This window comes from Pogoniulus pusillus, chromosome 33, assembly GCF_015220805.1.
Source record: "Pogoniulus pusillus isolate bPogPus1 chromosome 33, bPogPus1.pri, whole genome shotgun sequence".
In the NCBI taxonomy this organism is placed as follows: domain Eukaryota; kingdom Metazoa; phylum Chordata; class Aves; order Piciformes; family Lybiidae; genus Pogoniulus; species Pogoniulus pusillus.
The window spans coordinates 13,970,577-13,982,389 of record NC_087296.1 but is presented as its reverse complement, the minus strand read 5'-3'; the positions used below and the strand labels follow the sequence as shown (position 1 = coordinate 13,982,389).

At 53.3% G+C, this 11,813-nt stretch overlaps 1 protein-coding gene across 1 annotated transcript in view; it reads left to right on the top strand.

Annotated features, from left to right (window-relative positions):
• Nucleotides 1-1,268: 1,268 nt before the first annotated feature.
• ARHGAP18 (Rho GTPase activating protein 18) overlaps nt 1,269-11,813 on the top strand; it is a 93,269-nt gene continuing 82,724 nt past the window's right edge. Inside the window, 1 exon segment of the mRNA XM_064170125.1 lies at nt 1,269-1,466. Within this exon segment, the coding sequence (XP_064026195.1) occupies nt 1,381-1,466 (86 nt within the window). The 5' untranslated portion in view covers nt 1,269-1,380.

Below are 11,813 nucleotides of genomic sequence, written 5' to 3'. Positions count from 1 at the left end.
TGAACAGCTCCAGGGACGGCGACTCCACCACCTCCCCGGGCAGCCCATTCCAGTGTCCAATGACTCTCTCAGGGAAGAACTTTCTCCTCACCTCCAGCCTAAATCTCCCCTGGCACAGCCTGAGGCTGTGTCCTCTTGTTCTGGTGCTGGCCACCTGAGAGAAGAGAGCAACCTCCTCCTGGCCACAACCTCCCCTCAGGTAGCTGCAGACAGCAATAAGGTCTCCCCTGAGCCTCCTCTTCTCCAGGCTAACCAATCCCAGCTCCCTCAGCCTCTCCTCGTAGGGCTGTGCTCAAGGCCTCTCCCCAGCCTCGTTGCCCTTCTCTGGACACGCTCAAGCATCTCAATGTCCCTCCTAAACTGGGGGGCCCAGAACTGAACACAGCACTCAAGGTGTGGTCTAACCAGTGCAGAGTAAATCATCCAGCCTGACCCTTCTCCAGCTCTGCCCAGGGCTGGTGCTAAGCGATGTCCCTCAGCATCACAGCCCTGCCCCTTTGAAACACCCCCAGGTGTGGAGATTCAACCCCCTCCTTGGGAAGCCTATGCCAGGGTTTGAGAACCCTTTCAGGGATGGGGTTATAGTTGCAGTGAATGAAAAAAAGGTTTGAGTGTTGTGGTGCACATCCTGCTGACTTAACTAACCTCTCCTGAGAGTTTGTCTGGGGCACAGCAGAGGCTTCTCTGCTGAAAAGGGCACTGCAAGGCTGCCCTGCCCTGCTCTGCAGCCGGCTGGCAGAGCCTTAGAGCTAATGGCGGCAGCAGCTCTGACACCTTGTGCCCTTGCCTGCTGCCGTCTCCTGCTCTTTACAGCCAGAGCTTGGCGCTGGAAGTAAAAACAAGCGTTTGTTTTGTACGTGAAAAGTTAACCCAGGCACAGGACAACCTTGCGATCCCACGAACAGGGCAAGGTACAAGGCAGGCGCCGGGCACATTCCATGCCGCGCTGGTCAGGCTGGTGTGGCAGCAGCAGCACCTGCAGCTCCGGCTGGCACTGCAGCAGCTCCGCTTCAGTGCACTCCTTCGTGCAGCACCTCACCCCGCGCTGCGGCCTGGCCGAGGCAGGGCTGCTCTGCGGAGCGCCGCAGCGGCCGAGCCCCCCCGCAGCCGCCGCGCCGCAGCCCGCCCGGGGGACGCCGCTCGCTCGCTGGGGCCGCCGCCCGCTGTGGCCGCCGCCGCCGGCTCCCGCCGCCGCAGCCGCGAGTGCCCGAGGCGGGAGCAGAGGCACGGCCCCGGCGGGCCTCAGGAAGCGCTGCCGTCACCCGGCCCTGCCCCGCTGTGCCGCCGCTGGGAGGCTGGGCTGGGCTGGGCAGGGCCGCGCCGGGCCGGGCCGCCCCGCTCCGCTTCAGCACGGCCAGGAGGGATGCGGCGGCGCACGCCATGAACTGGCGATCCGGTTCCCGCGGCGTGGTCCTCACCGCCTACCACCCCAGCGGCGACGGCGGCGACGGCCTCGGCCCCGGACGGTGAGTCGGGGGCAAGAAGAGGCCGGGCCGGTGGGGGCGGCGGGCACTGCCCGGCTTGGCCGGGCTCGGCGCGGCAGGTGCGGCCGCGGAGCCGCGGAGCCGTGGAGCCGTGGAGCCGTGGAGCCGTGGAGCCGTGGAGCCGGGGCTGTGCCGCCGAGGAGGGGAGCGGAGCTGGCTCCCGGGGAAGCTGTTGCACGGGCAGAGGGAGTTTGTGGGGCGCCAGGGCGCGGTGCGGTTTTCCCTTCGCTGCTCTGTGGTCCGCATCCTCTCAGACGAGCTGTCCTGTGTGGTTTTCTCCCTCTTCCCCCGGTGCAAATCCCAGGCGCTTGCCTGGCTGCCGAGGGGCGAGCGGCAGTCGCCGGCTGCCGTCAGGTGTTTGTAGCCGGGAGCAGCCCCGCGGCCGCCCGGGCGCGGTGTGGAGCGAATCCGGAGCCCGGTGCTCGGTGCGGGGCTGGGCTTGGCGCCGGCAGGGTCTGCAGGCTGCGGGGTCGGCAGCTGCCTGGCGGCTCCGGCGGGAGCTGGACCGACCCCAGAGGCCTCCGGTGAGGCGGTCTGTGGGCTGCGTAGATTGGGCCCCTCGCTGCAAGGACATTGAGCTGCTGGACTGTGCCCAGGGAAGGGCAGCAAAGCTGGGGAAGGGTCTGGGGAACAGGGCTGGGGAGGAGCAGCTGAGGGAGCTGGGGGGGTTCAGTGCCCTCTGCCAGCGCCCTGAGACTCGGAGGCTGGAGAGAGGTGGGGATTGGCCTCTTCTCCCTAGTATTGGGTGGTAGGACAAGAGGAAATTGCCTCAGGTTTCACCAGGGGAAGTTTAGGTTGGAGATGAGGAAAAATGTCTTTGCTGCGAGAGTGGTCAGGGAGTGGCACAGGCTGCCAGGGAGGTGGTGGAGTTCCCGTCCCTGGAGGTGTCCAAGAAACCCATGGCCATGGCACTTGGGGCCATGGTTTAGTGGCTGTGGTGGGGTTGGGTTGATGGCTGGACTGGATGATCTTAGAGGCTCTAAGGTTCTATGTTTTTCATATCACCTCTGCCTTTTACTGCTTTGTACTTTGCTTTTCTTACTGTTTTACTGAGATGAACAGAGGAAAGGTGCAGGCAGTGATGAGATAAACTTTGTAGAGCGTTTGTGATTTCCCTTAAAAGATGGACAAAGCAGCCCACTGCCACCAAGGCTGTGCAGCTCTCAGCACCTCTCAGCAGGTTTCCTTAAGCTCAAGTGAAGCCTTCTGTGTTCCAGCTTGTACCTGTTGCCCCTTCCCCTGGTCCTATCATCGGGTGCCGCTGGGGACAGCCTGGCCTCATCCTTATGACCTTCATCCATTAGATACCGATCAGCATTGGCAAGAATCCCTCTCAATGTTCACTGCTGCCTTTTCCATAGCCCTGACCGGAGAGGCTGCAGTGTGGAGAGAAGAGTTTTCGCTTTATGGCCCATTCAGTCTCCTCTTTTCCTTGCTGAAACTGTTAACAAATGTCCCATTGATACAAAAGGGGCTTGGATGAATGCTGAGGAGCTGCAGCCTGCTGCCACCGAGGGGGTATTGAACCGGGCAGGCTTGTTGCCATGCGCCCGCAGGACGCGTGTGCCCCATCAAATTGATCAGGGTCTGACTAGCAGAAGATAAAAGGAGGCACCTTGAGGGACAGATAACTGGCACACCGGGAGCCCGAGACAAAGGCAGGAGCTGACCTCAGATACAGCCTTCTTGTGCTTGAGCCATGGAGCCATGCCTCTCTGTTGAGGTAGTTCTGTCTCCCGCAGTAACGTTGCTGATCATCCTGGCTTAGAAGTCTTAATGCACCTTAGCTGCATGTGTAAGAGGCCTGCAGATCGAGCTGGTTGCTACTGAATGCAAAACAAGGGCGTTTTGGGCAGGAGATCACAAAATCCACCACCTTCTCTGTTGTTGTTTGTGCTGTTTTGTCCTCTGGTACCTCTCCTCAGACTTTGCCTGTGGAGGGCTCTAGGTGAACACCTCTCTCCCTGCTCCCGGGATGCCTTCTGAATACGGATCTGTGTATCCGTGGACTGCTGAGGTCAGTTCTCCCTTTCACTGCGGGGTTGTCTGGATACACGGCTCTGAGATGCAGTTGCTCCTACCCCCAGCAGGCCCCCGGATGCATGAGCAGAGTCCCGGGGGCCCCTTGTGTGCTAGGAGAGTGTCTCCCGTGCCAAAGCCATGCTGTTAGGAGCAGTGATCTCATCAGCTACCTACTCCTCTGCAGCTGTGTCCCAGCTGAACTTGAGACATTGCCATGTCAGTAATGGTGATCCTCCACAGGCTGTGCTGATGGGGGGTGAAAGGAGTGCAAGGGGGAAGGAATGTGAAAACCAGTCTCCTTTCCTTAATTATAGCATGTCCTTGTGGACCTTAAAGCTGCACACAACAGGAGGCTCCCCAGGGTGAGTTGGCCTCAGTTCCACCCCAGCAGTGCTGCTGCTTTCCAGGCCGTGCACATTTGCTGTTTAGCTCATTGAATCAAGATCCTAAAGGACACTTCTCTGCCATTCTGCTGTGCCACTCTGACTCTCGACCTCAGTTCTGTCTCTCCTGTCTTCATTAATCAGGCTCTGGTGGACAACAGGATTGCCATGAGCCAGTAATTGCCTTTGTGGCCAAGAAGGTCAATGGCATCCTGGGATGCATCAGTAAGAGTGTGGCCAGTTGGTTGAGGGAGGTTCTCCTGACTCTCTACTCTGCCCTGGTGAGGCCACATCTAGAATATTGTGTCCAGTTCTGGGCTTCCCAGTTCAAGAAGGCCAGAGGATTGCTGGAGAGGGCACAGCAAAGGGCTGCAGAGATGCTGAGGGGACTGGAACATCTCTCTTGTGGGGAAAGACTGAGAAACTTGAGACTTTTTAGTCTGGAAAAGAGCAGACTGAGGAGAGGGTCTCATTATTGCTGATCAATACTTAAAGGATGAGTGTCAAGAGGATGGGGCCAGGCTCTTTTTCAGTGGTGCCCAGTGACAGGACAAGGAGTAAGTAGCATAAACAAACATAATAAGCTCCATCTAAAAATGAGGAGGAACTTCTGTAAGGGTGGAGTACTGGAGCAGGCTGTCCAGACAGGTGGTGGTGTCTCCATCTCTGGAGACATTCCAAACCCTCCTGGACATGTTTGTGTGTGACCTTCTCTAGGTGAACTTGCCTTGGCAAGGGGGTTGGACTGCATGATCTCCAGAGATGCCTTCCAGCCCCTGCCATTCTGTGACTGTGATCCCAGCTCCATGGCTGTGATTGATCTGCTTCCCTCCTCCTCTGAGTCCTCAGTGTATTCCCACTTCTGAAGTGGGAGAGGTTGGCAATATTCTTTTGGTGGGGGAAGTGAGGGGAAGGAATGAGCTACTGTTTGGTCTTTTGAAATGCAAACAAACAACTTAGCTGAAGCACTGTAATGTTCCTGTGGGATTGTTTTTTTCTTGTCCATTTTTCTAACTACTTCCCTCCTTCATCATCATTCCCGAGATGGTAATAACAGAGCAAAGAGCCAAACTGTGTAGTGCTGAAATACCTCCTGGAGATGCACTCATGCATTATGCTCTGCACAGTGTGTAATGTACTTCTGCCTTCCAGATTCTGTCCATTATTACTGGTTTGAAGTTAGAATTTCTTTTGCCTTTTTGAAAATACCACAGTAAGAACAGCCTTCAGTGTCTAGGGTAGCATCTCTCTGCCAGCTTCAAAACTCTCAGTTTTGCCAAGGATCAAAATAGTGGAAAGCCAGCCCAGTACAGTGCCATCTGTAAGCAAACAGCCCTTTTGGAAAGCTTATCCTGGGCTACATCTAAAGCTGTGTGAGCAGAAGGTCAAGAGAGAGGATTCTGCCCCTCTGCTCTCCTCTGCTGAGATCCCAGCTGCAGCACTGCCCCCAGCACAAGAAGAACCTGGAACTTTTGGAGAGGAGGCCACAAAGATAATCAGAGGGCTGGAGAACCTCTGCTATAGAAACAGAGCATATGAGAGAGCTGTGGCTGTTCAGGCTGGAGAAGAGAAGGCTCCAGGGAGACCTTAGAGCAGACTTCCAGTACCTGAAAGGGTTACAGGTGAGCTGGAGAGGGAATTTTTGCAAGGGCCTGTAGTGATAGAATGAGGGACAATAGCTTTGAGCTAGAAGAGGGGAGATTGAGAATGATTACTAGGAAGAAATCCTTCACAGTGAGGGTGCTGAGACACTGGCACAGGTTGCCCAAGGAGGTTGTGGATATCTCCTACCCACAGGTGTTCAAGGTTGGGTTGGATGAGCAACCTGTGCTGGTGGGAGGTGCCCCTGCCCATGGCAAGGGGGTTTGAACTGGAAGATCTTTGAGGTCCCTTCCAGCCCAACCCATTCTGCAATTCTGTAACCTGTGCTGAGTTGTTTTTTTCACAGGCAGTGAAATGAGTGCACATCAGAGCTGGCTGTGAAGGGTTGGGGCAGCAGGGCACAGCTGCATCCTGGAAGAAGCAGTGTGCTGGCTCTGCTCCAAGCAAAGTGGCATCCTAGGAAAGGACCAGACTTCTAACCAGTGGATTGTTTACACAAATCTTGCTTCCTAGGGCTGCAGAACGTGACTGATGTTGAGCTGCTTTCCTCTTCCTCTTGGTTTGCTTTTCTGTTTCCCCTTAGAGGCATGGCGAGGCTGTGACGTTTCCTTTAGGAGAGGCTTCCCTTACCTTTGGTTCAGTAGGCAAAATCTGGAACCACTGTGATTCCCTCCAAGTCTGACAGTTCAGGAATGTTGCCTTGGCAGTGGTGATGCAGGGAAGAGCCTCAGAGCTGTCATCTCTGCCACAGGGAAGTTTAGTTTACGTTTTGTGTTAAAGCAGTGGTTAAAGGAACAGCTCCTTACAGTGCAGCTATTGATTGTGGGGGACTTCTGTGCTATACCTCAAGTGTTTATCCAAGCACTTCCTTAGAGGAATCCCAAAGGCAGCTAACCCAGCATCAAACTCAAGTGAATTAGCTCTGCTACTTTCAATCTGCAGTGTTTCAGCTTTTTCACCTCCCAGTTTTAATCCATCAGTGCTTTAGTGGCTGCCTTGCTGTTGGCATTTTGGTGTCATCTCCTTTGCTGTATGCCATGCACAAGCTTTCATGGAGTAATAGAATGCTTCAGGCTGTAAAGGACCTTCAAGACTAACCAGTTCCAACCCCCTGCCATGGGCAGGGACACTTCCCACCATTCCAGGTTGCTCAAGGCCTCATCCTACCTGGTGTGAACACCTCCAGGGAGGAGACATCCACAACCTCCCTGGGCAACCTGTTCCAGTGCCTCACCACCCTCACTGTGAAGAATTTCATCCTAATCTCCAGTCTCAATCTTCCCTCTTCCAGCTCAAAGCCATTAATCCTCATCCTATCATCACAGGCCCTTGTCAGAATTCCCTCTCCAGCTCTCCTGTAGCCCCTTCAGGTACCGAAAGGTCACTTTTCAGTGATGTCTTCTTGGTTTTCACATGTAACTATTTGTCGTTCCATGAACTGTGGAAACTAAGAATGGATCAGATAGGTTGCAGTCCCAGACTGCTTTCAGTGACTGCTTGTGGACACATCACACTCATCCATGTGAAACCCAAACCCTTAAGCATAGAATTCCAGTGCCCTTGAGGTTTCTTGCTGGGGAATTTCACCCCATCTGCTGTGGCAGAAAGGATGGCAGGGCCTGAGGCTTGTTTACAATCAAATGTAGGCAATTCAGGTATTGGTCAGCTCCTCGTGGCAGTGTGGCCTTACCCTCAGGTAGTCATAGAACCATAGAATCACAGAACTCTTGAAGTTGGAAGAGCTCTTTGAGATCAAGTCCAGCCACTCCCCGAGAGCTCACAGCCCCACCACTGCTGCTAGCCACTGCCACTCAGCACCACATCCCTGCAGCTTTGGAACCCCTCCAGGGATTGGAACTCCAGCAGCTCCCTGGGCAGCCTATGCCAGTGTCTGACAACTCTTGCTGGGAAGAAGTTTTTCCTCACAAAATGCCACTCAGAGTCCTCCAGGGATGATAACCTCACCTGGTTCTCAAGTGCTGGAGCAGGCTGCCCAGGGAGGTGCTTGAATCCTCATCTCTGGAGGTGTTTCAGAGAGGCAGAGATGTGGTGCTGGGACACGTGGGTTAGCCTCAGCTTTGCTAGAGGATGGTTGGACTTGATTGCAGAGGGCTTTTCCAACCCCAGAGGGGTCAGGTTGTGCATGTGCTTACAGATACAATGTGTGTGTGGATAGAATCTGTAGGAAATAGTTTACAGATGTGGTTATAGTCCAAGCTTGGAGCATCCAGTGGCTGAGGAATAGGATACAGCAAACCCACAAGTGGCTGCATGCAAAATACCTCTGTGTGTTGTGCTTGTGGGGCAGTTTGGGGTCACTTTTGGGTCCAAGCCAATCACTTGTGGGTCCCAGTGCTTGAGGCAAAGAAGCTTTTGCCACTGAGCATTTTTGGGAGCCTCAAGTGCAAACCAAGGACTGGTTAAATGGTTATAAAAGTGGTGGTCACTGGAGGCTGGTTTTGTTTTTTTCTTCCTACCTTGGTGCTGTTCTGTGCTGTTCTGTGCTGTTCTGTGCTATCTGCTGTGCTGTAGAAGGTTATGGTGTTGAGTCACAGCCTCCTTGTGCTTGCTCCCAGTGAGTCACTCTGCTTGCTCACCAGCAGCCAGCCCGTGCTCTGGGGCTGACACTTCATATGCACCTCTCTGACTTCCACCAGAAGAGCAGTTTGAGTTTTGAAGCTTTGCAAGCTGGTGCCTCTTTGACATCATACACTGCTGCCTCTTCAGATTGCTGATGACTTGTTAAGCAGGGCTCCAGTTCATAGAGGCTTGACACCCTAGGTTGAGTTTGCCGTAGAGCAGTGCCCTTTTTTGTGGGTTGCTGTGCAAGTCTGCATTGACCCAAGTGCTTATGTTAATATGCCTTTGTAAATATGGGCTCTAGTAACTTAGTGGGAGCACCTGTGTTCACTGTGGAGCTGTTCACTTGGGCCTCAACAGCCTCAAGCAACGCTACAGGCTTGGGGCAGTGTGGCTGGAGAGCTGCCTGGCAGAAAGGGAACTGGGGGTTGTAATAGACAGGAGCTGAATAGGAGCCAGCAGTGTGCCCAGGCAGCCAAGAAGGCCAAAGGCATCCTGACTGGGCTTAAAAATGTTGTGTCCAGCAGGAGCAGAATTGTCCCCTTGGACTTGGCTCTGGTGAGGCCACAGCTCAATGCTGTGTTCTGTTTTGGGCACCACAAGAGAGATGTGGAGATGTTGGAGCAGGTCCAGAGGAGAGCAAGGAAGCTGGAGGAGAGCCTAGAGAATAAATCTTATGAGGAGTGACTAAGGGAGCTGGGGATGGTTAGTGTGAGGAAGAGGAGGCTGAGGGCAGAGCTCATTGCTGTCTGCCTGAAGGAACATTGTGGAGTGGCTTCTGCTGGGCTCTTCTCACAGGTAACTGCAGACAGAACAAGGGGGAATGGCCTCAAGCTGAGGCTGGGGAGGTTTAGATTGGACATTAGGAGAAAGTTTTTAATGGAGAGAGTGGTCAGGGACTGGAATGAGCTGCCCAGGGAGGTGCTGGAGTCACCCAGCCTGGCTGTGTTTCAGGGTGGTTTGGATGTGGTTCTTGGGCTATGGTTTGAGGTGAGTCTTGTAGAGCAGAGTTCTAGATTGGGCTTGGTGCTGCTGAGGGGCTGTGCCAGCCTGCATGTGGCTGTCATTCTGAGATGGTGACAGGTGAGGGGCATGCAGCTGTTGGTGCTTTCTGCAGGCAGCTGTGATCTGATGCAGTCATTGTTTGATCTCCCTGGGAAAGAAACCAGATGATAGATGACCTTTGAGCATGGGAAAACGACAAAGGCTGCTGCTGTAATTCCCCACGATGGCTGATTTTTTTCCCAGTGCTGACCACATTACAGATCACACAAACAAGAGAGGTTTATTCTTTCCTTAACCACAACAATTTGCCTCATTCTTTGTTCAAACATTTGCTCAGTTTAGTCTGAAGACTCAGTAGTTTGCATCTGAAGCCAAGAAGAAACCTGGCAGTAAGCATGAGGTGCTACCTTTTTTCAAGGGCATCTCCATTCTCTCAGAGAGAAAAGCTCTTGTTCCTTTACCTCTCTTTTCCCACCAGTGACTCACTCTTGGAACTGAAACCCAGTGAAATCCAGTATGCAGGACTCCAACACTGGGAGACACCTGGCTGGGGTTGGTGGAGCCTTCTGCAGTTTCATGCACAGTCTGCCTAGCACAGCACAGCTTTTGTCACAGCATTTCTTGTTCTTAACCCTTCTGACCTCTGTTTTGTGGTGCAGGTATGGATGGCTCAGTACAGGACATGTTGGTTCACCTCTGCAAAGCAAGATCTCTCACTCTCTGGATGAGTTCACCAAGTCATAGCAGTCAGAGAATCACAGAATGGTTTGGGCTAGAAGGGACCTTAAAGCTCATCCAGTGCCACCCCCCTGCCATGGGCAGGGACACCTCCCACCAACATAGCTTGCTCAAGGTCTCATCCAGCCTGGCCTTGAACGACTCTAGGCAGGAGGCATCCACAACCTCCCTGGGCAACCTGTGCCAGTGTCTCCCCACCCTCACTGTCAAGAATTCTCTTCCTAATCTCCAGTTTCAATCTCCTCTCTTCCAGCTCAAAGCCATTGCCCCTTCTCCTGTCACTCCAAGCCCTTGGCCCTTCCTCTCCTCCAAGCTTGAAGCTCTGCATGAGCACAATCTTTCTCTAAAGTGCATGAGAAAAACCTTTCCTGCCTTGGATTTGCCTGCTGCTTTGAACAGCATTTGTTGCCTAATGCCTGCCAGTATCTTCAGGCAGAGCTGCCAGGCAGCAATGCATTAATTGCCTTCTGTAGACCTACTTTTGTGTCTTGTGCAGCTCCTGCATGTGTTAATGCACAGCATACTGCAGACCTTTCATCTCTTGCTTTGTGGCTGCTGTATTGGTGTGGGTAATGATCTATCAGCAGCAAGATCTAGTAGCCCAGCATTTCCTGCTTCCTTCAGTCCAGATCCCTGCTTCCTGGGGTTCCTCCTTCCCCCAGTTTGCTCGTTTGAGTTTGCCTTGCTCCTGCCTTTGGGTCTTGCTGTATCTTTCTGATCGATTGCAAAGCCCCAGCAGTGCCTATTACCTCTTGTCAAGCTGCTGCTTAGTTTTATCTTGGTAGGTGGAGCAGATAATTCTTTTGGTTTCTTTAGTCTGAAAATCCTTTTTGTGACCCTTCAGAGTTTATAGCATCTTTTTTTACACTCACCCTGCTGCTTTGCTTCTCCTTCAGCCCCAGCCTGAATTATGAAGAGTGCTTAAGGGTCAGTCTCAGGAGTGCCACCCACACAGGTAGAATCACTTCCTTGCTGCTTCCTTCCCTCCATCCAGGGAGGGACAAGGGCTTGTAGTGCTAGGATGAGGGGCAATGGCTTTGGGCTGGAAAGGGGGAGACTGAGAGTGGAGATTAGGAAGAGATTCTTTAGGGTGGGGAGACACTGGCACAGGTTGCCTGTGGAGGTTGTGGATGCCCTCTGTCTGGAGGTGTTCAAGGCCAGGTTGGGCAATCTGAGCTAGTGGGAGGTGTCCCTGACCATGGCATGGGGATGACACTGAATGATCTTTAAGGTCTCTTCCAATCCAAACCACTCTGAATGTACAGATTGTCACCTCAGGCTACTGTCCATGCTGCAGTTGAGCCTTCTTGCTTTTCTCAGGGTCCTGATGGAGCTCACTGGGAGTTGCCTGTCCCTTCTGAGCCCTGGATCTGCTTGAGCTCTTCTTTTGCAGTGCAGTTTTCATTCCACAGACACAGGCAGTGCTGCTTAGAGTGAGACAGCCATTTAACATCTGTCATGATGATTAAACAACATTGGTTCAGCAAGGCCAGTTCATTGGGTGACCTAGATTATTCCTCATGGTGGCTGGAGCTTTGATTGAATGTCTTTCAGAATCAGTGCAGCCTGCTTGGTCCTGCTCTGGGTCAGGCGCTTCAGCAGATAGAAAAAGGGAATAACTGTGCTGATTGAGTGGAGACAGATAGCAGGAAAGAGGAAAATTAGAGCCCTCTGCACGTAGGCTGTCAGGGTTTAATTTGAATGGCCCAGAGAGTGAATTCCAGTGCTTGTCTGGGTGTAAGGAATGTGAAGCATAAAGCCCCTTTGAACATTTTAATTATGGGCTTCCCCCTTTTCCTATGAGTGTGTACAAATCTAGATGATTCCATGGGAATACAGTGGCTCGATGGGTGTGCTGGTGTGAGTGTGGAGACTTCATGCAGAACTGGAATGGAGCTGAAATTATGCCAGGGAAGGATTAGCTTGGAGATTAGGGAACATTTCTTTGCTCTAAGAGTGGTCAGGGCTTGGCAGAGGCTGCCCAGGGAGGTGGTGGAGT